General features: G+C 52.8%; 1 protein-coding gene across 1 annotated transcript; it reads right to left on the reverse strand.

Annotated features, from left to right (window-relative positions):
• Positions 1–583: 583 nt before the first annotated feature.
• Positions 584–9979, reverse strand: AP2S1 (adaptor related protein complex 2 subunit sigma 1). The gene is made up of 5 exons (XM_068992326.1): positions 9871–9979; positions 7314–7463; positions 1642–1755; positions 1135–1194; positions 584–944 (listed from the first exon to the last, which is right to left on the reverse strand). The coding sequence occupies exons 1-5, from the start codon at positions 9871–9873 to the stop codon at positions 843–845; spliced, it is 429 nt and encodes a 142-aa protein (XP_068848427.1). The 5' UTR covers positions 9874–9979; the 3' UTR covers positions 584–842.
• Positions 9980–10744: the final 765 nt, after the last annotated feature.

A 10744-nucleotide genomic window follows, 5' to 3' on the forward strand; every position in this document is an offset into this window, starting at 1 on the left:
GATCTGGGAAGATCCCATGTGCTGTGGGGCAACTAACGCTGTCATGAGGACTGAGCCTGAGCCTCACAGCGAGAGAAGCCACTGCGGTGAGAAGCCGGTGCCCCCCCCACTTGCTGCAAGTCCCTGCGTAGCCACGAAGACCCAGCACAGCCAAAAATAAAATAAACAAGTAAAATTTGAAAAAAAAAAAGAAAAAAACCTGGTTCAGCTGCAGACTCACTCTGTGACCGTCTGAGCTGAGTGAGCCCCTCTAACCATCCCTTCCGCATCCTCTTGTGAGGGTTAACAAAGGCACGTCACGGCTTAGAACGGCCTGAGCGATGTCGGCGTTGGCTCTGAGTGTCATTATTTTAGGAGCGAGAGCTCAGTGTCTAAATCTGTCACCGTTCCCAGTCCCCCGGGGCCGTCTGCGGGCAGCAGCAGGTATGAACGCCCCTGCCCCCACCCCGCTCCCTCACTCAGCCCGAGGTGTGCTTGTTGACTGACTATCCGACGTACCAACAGCAGGGCCCCTGGAGCTGCCTGTGGTTCCCAGGCAGGACAGGCAGAAGCGCAAGGACACAAGGCCAGGCGGGGACCACAGGTTTATTGGGGGCTCCACGCGCACGCTCACGGCATCACACGAGGACGGCACGGTTACACGGTACACTCGAGGCGGCCTCTGCCCACAGCTGGGGCCCCGAGGCCGTGGGATGTGGCCTCCTCGCCTCGGCCCAGACCCAGCTGGGTGCCTTCCTCCTGGCCAGCTGAGGGAGGGGGCCACTGGGGCGGACTCCGGGCCGGAAAGGGGAAGCGAGCAGGCTAGTCCGGGGAGGGACTGGGGCAGGAGGGGTCGGCCGCCCTCACTCCAGGGACTGCAGCATCAGCAACTGCTTGAGCACCTTCGTCTGGCTGGTCTCACGGATCTCGCCGGCCAGGAACATCTCATCCACGACCGTGTAAACCTGAGGGAAGGGAGGGTGTGGGGAGACCCTGGGGTGAGCAGTGGGGGGGACCCCCAGGGAGCTGGGGAGTTCTGATGCCCAAGAACCAGCAAACAGACCCCAGCGGAGGCACCAGGGTGGCTGTGGGCTTCTGGCCCCCCACTGACCCCCTCCTCTGGCTCCCTCCTCCTCATCTTCCCCAGGAGCCCACCTTATAGAAGTTGAACACCAGGTCCAGTTCACAGACGTTATGGAAATATTCATTTAAGACCTAGGAGAAGACAGAGGTGCTGCAAGATGAGCAAGGACACACACACACACACACACACACACACGCAGAGGCATCAGAAAGAGGTGGCACAAAAATAAGGCAGAGGGGACTTCCCTGGTCCAGTGGCTAAGACGCCATGCTCCCAAGGCAGGGGGCCCGGGTTCGATCCCTGGTCAGGGAATCAGAGGCCACACACCACAACTAGGGATCCTGCATGCTGCAATGAAGATCGAGGATCCCAAGCACTGCGACTAAGGCCCGGTGCAGGCAAAATAATTAAGTAAATAAAGAAACAAGGCAGAGAGAAACTGAAGGGAAACAGACACCAGAGGAAACATCAAGGTGGGCAGAGAAAGACAGTGTCCCCTCCCCCAGGCTGAGGGCCCCGCACCCTAACAGAGGGGATCCAGACGGCGCCCGCCGCCCACCTGCCCCCAGCCCATGCACCTCCACAAAGTTGTGGATGGCCTCCAGGTAGGCCAGGTTGTTGTCGTTGACGTCCACGCAGATGCAGAAGTAGAGGCCGGCATAGCGTCGGTAAATGATCTTGAAGTTCCGGAACTGCGGGGCAGAGAGGTGGGCGGTCAGTGACAGGGCGTACCCAGGACCCCACATACTGGGCAGGATGGTACCAACATGTGCAGTCCTGCGTTCCACACATGGTCCCGGAGGCCCTGCTCTGTTGTCTGACTCTGCGCTGGGGACAGAGGGGTGGCCTGGTTCTCCCTGCCTCGGGCTCACAGTCCAATGGAGCATGATCCTTAGTTACCCCCTGAGTGGGCAATGAGGGGCTGTGGGTGCTCAGAGGGGACAAGAGGCTGACCCACCCTGGGAGTCCAGGAGGGCTTCCTGGAAGAGGGGGTATCTGCACTGAGATCTGGAGGATGAGCAGGAGTGATCAGGCAGGACTGCTTTAGGCAGAGGGAACAGTACCGGGAAAAAGCCCAGAGCCAAGAGGTGGGGGTGCTCCAGGGTATCCATCTCCCCCTTTCCGTGACCCGCTGTTGCCTCTGGAAGGAGTCGAACTCCTCAGCCTGGAACTAAGCTAGCAAATTCTTCCACAAACACTGCCTGAGCACATGCTGTGTGGCAGGATTTGTGCTGAGCAGTACAGGCTCACTGCCTCCTGTAACCAAGACAATCCTAGTCCTGCCCTTAACTGAACCATAAGATAAATATTCCTACCATAACGCATAAATACAACCCAGGAATAAATATTCATGAGCCAGGGACGCAGACTCTAATTTTATACCGTGTGTAAGTAGATAAAGCCATAGACAGAGATCCATGACGTCCTGCCGGGCAAAGCAGCTGAAAAGTCCAGTCCAGAGTGTGTGTGTGTGTGGCGCCATCTGCTGGCAACTGCAAAAGCCAACTCAAGCCCCTGATTTTTCTTCATTTTTTTCCCCCTAGCTTATCTTTATGAATGCCTATACTTTTGATCTTCACGGCCAAGATAATCATGATGGTGCGATCACTCACCTAGAGCCAGACATCCTGGAATGTGAAGTCAAGTGGGCCTTAGAAAGCATCACTACGAACAAAGGTAGTGGAGGTGATGGAATTCCAGTTGAGCTATTTCGAGTCCTGGAAGATGATGCTGTGAAAGCACTGCACTCAATATGCCAGCAAATTTGGAAAACTCAGCGGTGGCCACAGGCCTGGAAAAGGTCAGTTTTCATTCCGATCCCAAAGAAAGGCAATGCCAAAGAATGCTCAAACTACCGCACAATTGCACTCATCTCACATGCTAGAAAAGTAATGCTCAAAATTCTCCAAACCAGGCTTCAGCAATACATGAACCGTGAATTTCCAGATGTTCAAGCTGGTTTTAGAAAAGGCAGAGGAACCAGAGATCAAATTGCCAACATCCGCTGGATCATGGAAAAAGCAAGAGAGTTCCAGAAAAATATCTATTTCTGCATTATTGACTATGCCAAAGCCTTTGACTGTGGGGATCACAATAAACTGTGGAAAATTCTGAAAGAGACGGGAATACCAGACCACCTGACCTGCCTCTTGAGAAACCTACATGCAGGTCAGGAAGCAACAGTTAGAACTGGACATGGAACAACAGACTGGTTCCAAATAGGAAAAGGAGTACGTCAAGGGTGTATATTGTCACCCTGCTTATTTAACTTATATGCAGAGTACATCATGAGAAACGCTGGGCTGGAAGAAGCACAAGCTGGAATCAAGATTGCCAGGAGAAATATCAATCACCTCAGATATGCAGATGACACCACCCTTATGGCAGAAAGTGAAGAGGAACTCAAAAGCCTCTTGATAAAAGTGAAAAAGGAGAGTGAAAAAGTTGGCTTAAAGCTCAACATTGAGAAAACGAAGATCATGGCATCTGGTCCCATCACTTCATGAGAAATAGATGGGGAAACAGTGGAAACAGTGTCAGACTTTATTTTTGGGGGCTCCAAAATTACTGCAGATGGTGACTGCAGCCATGAAATTAAAAGACGCTTACTCCTTGGAAGGAAAGTTATGACCAACCAAGATAGCATATTGAAAAGCAGAGACATTACCTTGCCAACAAAGGTCCGTCTAGTCAAGGCTGTGGTTTTTCCAGTGGTCATGTATGGATGTGAGAGTTGGACTGTGAAGAAAGCTGAGTGCCAAAGAATTGATGCTTTTGAACTATGGTGTTGGAGAAGACTCCTGAGAGTCCCTTGGACTGCAAGATCCAACCAGTTCATTCTGAAGGAGATCAGTCCTGGGTGTTCATTGGAAGGACTGATGCTAAAGCTGAAACTCCAATACTTTGGCCACCTCATGTGAAGAGTTGACTCTTTGGAAAAGACTCTGATGCTGGGAGGGATTGGGGGCAGGAGGAGAAGGGGACAACAGAGGATAAGATGGCTGGATGGCATCACGGACTCGATGGACGTGAGTTTGAGTGAACTCCAGGAGCTGGTGATGGACAGGGAGGCCTGGCGTGCTGCGATTCATGGGGTCGCAGAGTCAGACACAACTGAGCGACGGAACTGAACTGATTGAACTGATACGTTTGCAGAGAAGGCAATGGCAACCCACTCCAGTACTCTTGCCTGGAAAATGCCATGGACTGAGGAGCCTGGTGGGCTGCAGTCCATGGGGGCACAAAGAGTCGGACACGACTGGGCGACTTCCCTTTCACTTTTCTCTTTCATGCATTGGAGAAGGAAATAGCAACCCACTGCAGTGTTCTTGCCTGGAGAATCCCGGGGACGGGGGAGCCTGGTGGGCTGCTGTCTATGGGGTCGCAAAGAGTCAGACACGACTGAAGCCACTTAGCAGCAGCAGCATATTGAGCTGTTGTTGTTTAGTCCTTTAGTCCCTAAGTTGTGTCCAATTCTTTTGAGACCCCAGAGACTGCAGCCCGCCGGGCTCCTCTGTCCATGGGATTTCCCAGGCAAGAATACTGGAGCAGGTTGCCATTTCCTTTTCTAGGGGATCTTCTCCGGCCAGCGATCGAACCCACATCTCCTGCATTGGCAGGCATATTCTTTACCGCTGAGTCACCAAGGAAGCCCAATATTATTACAGTAGCTCCTGCACATAATCCATGGATTAGTAAGAATATATCAGGATGTTAACTCTACTTAAAAAAAAAAAAAGGTTCACGATCAAATGATTGAAGGCCCCTGCTCTGGAGGGGTGGGTTCGAGACAAGAACCCACGAGGGCAGGAAGACTTGAGCTGGAGAAGTCACCCACCGGCCGTCACAGCTGGTGTGGCCTTGGCAGGCTCTGACCCTCAACAGTGCTCTTTTCTCTCCTGCTGTCTCCTGCCTGGCTCCTTTCTGTCACCGCTGTGTCACCAGTGATGCCCTGCATAGGGCTCCAGTCTGGAGTGGGCCTGGGTCAGGAGCAGTCTAAGATGGTCTGGCCCCCTTGTGACGTTCTCACCTGGCATCAAACCTTTCTGGCTCCTCCTAATCCGCCTCCCTGCCCACTCCGGGTCCCTCAGCTGCTGTCGTTTCCAGCACTCAGCGTGGGGCCGGCCCTGCGCTGGCAGCATGGTGCCCCGGGAGAGCCGACATCCCTTATGCTCCGGCTCCCCTCCCTTCATCATCCTGCCCCCCACATCTCCACTGGGTTGGGAATGGACACCCCACTGCTGATCTTCCCCTCCGCCTGTTCTTTGCTAAATCAGCCCATCTGGGAAAATGACAGCGCCCCCTACTGGCGGCTCCATTCTCTTTCCCATACCTCCTCCAATCTTCGGCCCTTCAGTTGGCTCTCCTTTCAAAATGCTTCTCGCCATCCCCACTGTTTCCATGACTGTGAAAGTCACCAGCCTCTCTTACCTGGGCCGCAGTGGTCACCTCCTGAGCAGTCCTCTGCTTCTGCTCCTGCCCCTTAGAGAGGGATCCCTAAAGCCTAAGCTAGCCTACCTCCCTCCTCAGCTCAAAAGCCTCCTGTGGCTCCTTTCTTGCTCAGAGTAAGGGCCCAAGTCCTCATGACAGGTCACAAGGCCCTGAACCTCCTACTTCTGTTATATCTTCAATCTCATCTGCTCCCACCTTCCTCCCTGGCTTACCCCACCTCAGATACACTGGCTTTCTTGCTATTCCAGGAATGCCCTTGTACGCCCTGCTGCCTCAGGGGCCTTTGCACTTATTGTCAGATATCATCTCCTTCCACTTCTCCATTCCTTCAGGTCTGGGTTCAAACGTCCCCTGTTAAATGAAGACTTCCTGATCAAACCATTTCAACCCACGTTCCACTCCCCACCCCCCACTGTATACATCCTAGCCATTCCATCCCCCACAGCTGCTTCCTTTTTCTCTCTGGCATCTATCATACCTGATACACTATATCTTCATTATAACAACCTCCCATCGACTAAAACTAAAAATGTCAGCGGTCAGCTCTCTGAGGGAAGGGGCTGGGTCTGTTTCATTCCCTGCTGTATCACCAGTGCCTAGAACAGTACTCGGCACATAGTGAGCCGCCAATAAGTATCTGTTGAACTCTACACGGACAGAGGAGCCTGGCGGGCCACAGTCAACGGGGTCACAGAGAGGCAGACACGACTGAGCGCACATACACACACACACGACAATCAACCTGGTCTCTTGACAGGCTAATACCGTGGGAATTAAAGCTAGAAGCATCTCAATAAAGAGACCAAAACCAATGCCAAGATCCTTGACTGGCTTTGGAGAATCAGTTTTGATGATCTGTGCTATGCTAAGTTGCTTTAGTCATGTTTGACTCTTTGTGACCCCCTGGACTGTAGCCTGCCAGGCTCCTCAGTCCGTGGGATTCTTCAGACAAGAATGCTGCAATGGGTTGCCATGCCCTCCTCCAGGGGATCTTCCTGACCTAGGGATCGAACTTGCATCTCTTATGTCCCCTGCATTGGCAGGTGGGTTCTTTACCACTAGGGTCACCTGGGAAGCCCTCTGATGATCTGGGGGAAATTTAGATATTGATCGGGTTTAGAGTACTATTAGTAAGGAAGTATGACTCCTTTTATCAGGCCTGATGATACTGTGGTCATGGAAGGCAGTGTCTTTTTTTCCTGAGATGTACCCTGAAATGTTTAGAGATGAAATGTCATTATCTCTATACCTTTTTGTGACTGCAATACATGGCTTATGCAATCTTAGTTCCTCAACCAGGGACTGAATCTGTACCTTTGGGAGTGACAGCACCCAATCCTACCCTCCAGACCGCCAGGGGATTCCCCCATGATCGCTCTAACTGAACTGAAAACACGACCGCCAGGGGTGGTTCGGTACACCATTGTCTACGCTTATGTGTTTGAGCATTTTTGTAGTAAGTTTTTAACAGGCATCAGGAAAAAAAAAAAAAAAGTTATTTGGCCAAAAAAAAAGAAGAGAGGAAAAAAAGAACAAAAATGCAAACTCTTAATACTGATGAAATCTGGGGGAATTTTCAGTTGATGTCTCATTGTACTAACCTGTATGTCGGAAAATGTTCACCCTGAAAAGTAACCCACTCTCCTCAAAGGAAGAAGACGGCAGGCAAGTTGAATAAATGAATGGCGGGGAGGAAGGAGAGTCTGAGAGGTTATCGCCATCTGAGGCTGGGAAGGGGGGCATCAGAACAAAGCAGGGGAGTGTGGGAGGCACTGGCGGGGGTGGGGGTAGCTGTCACCTCCACAAAGTTGGTGTGTTTGGCGTCTCGGACAGTGACCACGGCATGCACCTCCTCGATCAGCTTCTGTTTCTCGTCATCATCGAACTGCATGTACCACTTGGCCAGGCGCGTCTTGCCTGCTCGGTTCTGGATGAGGATGAAGCGGATCTGGGGATGGCAAGAGGAGGCGGCAGGGAGAGAGGTGGGGTGGGCGAGCCAGTGCAGGGCGGCCCTGCCCAACAGCCCCACCCTGCCCATGGGGAAGATAGGGTCCACGTGTCCCGGCTGCCTGCCTTCCAAGGGTCTCCGCCACTCCCCTGAGCCCAGCCAGGCTGACCTGGCCACCTGCTCCGGTCCCAGGTCCCTCCAACACCCCGTGGAGTGATCTGTCGTCCACTGGCCAACTCTGCAGTCCTTTCTAGGGCGCTGAGTCCCAAGCTCCACCAAGTCTTGTCTCCCTGACCTTGGACAAAAGATCCGCCCTTCTACGCCTCAGTTTCCCCATGGTGAAACAAGTTTTCCTTAGAAGACCCACCTTGTCAGGGTGTTTTGAAGGTTAAATAAGTTTATAAATTTAGTCAGTGGCTGGCACTAATAGGCAAGCCAGGTGTCAGCTGCAATTATCATCAGTGATGCCTAGGAGACCTGAGGTGTTTTTAAGATTTTGAAACGCCAGCTCAACTGTCACACCGAACTGTGAACACCGAACAAGTTGATCTTGGAAGTGTTTTGTATAGTCCCATTTATATACTGAGTGTTCAATAAAATTAACTATTATGACTGATGCATTTGACCAAGTGGCTAAAAACACAGACTCTAGAGCCCGAATGAATCCTGGCACTGTTGGCTGTGAGTCTGTAGGCAAGTTACTTCACCTCTCTGGACCTCAGTTTCACTGTCTGCACAATGGGTATAATGAGAGCACCTCCCTCATGAGACCGTTGCACGAGTTCATGAACACAACAGGGATAAAACAGTGACTAGCACATACTAAGCATTATACAAATATTAGTTCTTAGTGATATAATTCATTGTTATTTGACTTTAAGAAAATCATGGGCCAAGTGCATGCAGCTAGGAAGCCTGTCTTTGAGCCCAGTTCTGTTGGAGATGGGTGTGCTCATGTCCATTTTATAGATGAAGAAATCGAGGCTCAGAGAATGGAAGTCTCACAGCCAGAAAGCAGAGCTGGGAATCCAAAGGCTTTGCTCTGAATCCCCTTATCCTGACTTGTGGAAGCCTCCACCGGGTCATGAGAGGCTGCTCTCTTTCGTAAGCCTCATTCTCCACACACTCCATCCCTCCTCCCCCAACTCATCTGAGCTGGACGGGAACAGGATATTACACTCTCCTTCCAAGAACCCCTTCTGCTGAGCCAGGGAAAACCACTTCCTAGCAAGGCAGGGGTCCTGGCAGGCAGGCAAAGGGCATGGGGTGGGGGTGGGACCCACACCAGGCAGCCGCAGCCTGGGGGCCAGAGCCAGAGATAGATGGAGTAGATAGGGAGGAGAGATGGGAGCAAGGCTATAGAACTAAGGGAGAGCTCTGTCTCTGAGTCCTGAACTCCCTCATACACCTCTTCCTGTTTCTCCTCCCAACCAGAGTCTCTCCATCCCAGGGAATCCACACTGAGAAGTCCCATCCTTTCTGTATCCTCGCCCCTCTGATGTCCCCTCTCAGTGCCCACCTCCCCCCCGCCCCCCGCCAGCCTTCTCTACCTCCAAGTTCCCCCGGCCCCCCCGGAGTTGCTCTCTTTGACTCCTGCTTTCCCAGTTTCAGGGCTCTCTGTCAGGGTGCCCCATCCCTGGGGATTGGCGCCAGCTCCAATGCCCAGTCCTTGTTCCCCAAACCCCCTCTCCACCTCTCACTTCCATGCTTACTCCCTACCCTGTGAGAACTCTCCTCTTGCAGAGACCTGTTCCATTGCTCCCCATTCATGTGTAGTATTCACTGCCTACTCCAAGCCTTCTTCCCTCTTACATGTAGCACGCTTTTCCTAACTCTAAAGCCCCATTCCCTACAGTACTTCCTGTCTCCAGGGTCCAGTCTCTTATCCTTGAGACTCTCACCAGCAGTATCCCACCCAGTTCCAACATCCTCTCTCCGCCTGCAACATCGGTTTCCTGCCCCTAGAGACCCCCTCTCTCCTATCTCAACGTCTCCCATTCTTCTCCAGCTCTTCTGACGCACTCCCGGAAAGCCCTCCGCTTGGGACGCCCCCTCCCCACCTCCAGTTCCTTCTCCCAGCTTCTGAGATCCTGCCTCGTGAGTAGCCTCCCAGTTTCAAAACCCCCCAACCATCTCGAATGTCTCCCTCCGGCACAGCCCTCTCCCCTGGCACCTGGTCTTCAAAAGCTCCCCCCTAGCCTCGAGAACCCCAGTACACACTCGCGCCCAGAACCACCCCCAGTTGCCTCCTTCGCCGGCCTTTGATCGGCCCCAATCCCGAGAGCCCGCGCCCGGCCCAGACCATCGCACCGCAGCAGGGGCGGCTTGTCAGTATCCCAGCGAGCCTGGAGTACCTGCACGTGGACCCACCCTTCGCCCGTCCCCAGCGTAGGCGCGCCCTCGTTACCATGGCGACCCCCGTCCGGACCCCAGCGGCCCCGGTCCCGCGGCTTCTGTGTGGCTCCGGCTCCGGCAGCTGTTGGGGGACCCAGGCGTAGAAGCGGACTTCCGGCAGAAGAACTCGCCCGCCCTCTCGCGCACAGCCCACTGGGAATTGTAGTCCTGAAAAAAAATAGGCTCGCTCGTCGGGGAGGCAACCCGGGAAAAGAGCCGGTTGCGCTTCCCAGCATGCCGCGCGACTGGGCTTTTCCTACGCCAAGGTTCAGGCTCCAAATGCATGTTGGGAGCCACGGGTTATTATCTCCTCGGAGGACTACAGTTCCCGACATGCCTGACAGCCAGCGAGACGAGAGTTGCATCCTGGGAAAAGTAGTTCCGTCAGCCCTCCCTCCACCTCCCAGCCTAGGCGAGAAGGACATGCTGGGAATAACTGTTTTAAATAAAACAGCGTTGGGAAATGTAATTATGTTTCCGTGCTTACCTAGTGCTCTGTTTAAAATGTGTTGAGTGTTTCTCTGGGAGACAGACAGTGGTTTAATAGCATCAATTTGGAAGTCAGAACTGTGTGCAAATCCTGCCTTCGCATTCCCTAGCTCTGTGACTTTGGGCGAGCAGTTTCATCTCTTAACTCAATTTCTTCATCTGTTAAAGAGAAGTGATCAAGGGGACACCTCACTGGGGTGGTTTTAAAGCTTCAGCCAGTTTCCCAATTACTTAGCACAGTGCTCGACACATGGTAAGCACTCAATAAACGTGAGTTAAAATCATGAACGTTCACTGTTTATATCATGTAATAGGGGTCTTCTTGCTTCCTATTCACAGGTACACCTGTCTTCTTACACGGCCCAGCTGTTGGGGACCCCTTACTAGAACACGGTGGC

This window comes from Capricornis sumatraensis, chromosome 20 (assembly GCF_032405125.1).
Source record: "Capricornis sumatraensis isolate serow.1 chromosome 20, serow.2, whole genome shotgun sequence".
In the NCBI taxonomy this organism is placed as follows: domain Eukaryota; kingdom Metazoa; phylum Chordata; class Mammalia; order Artiodactyla; family Bovidae; genus Capricornis; species Capricornis sumatraensis.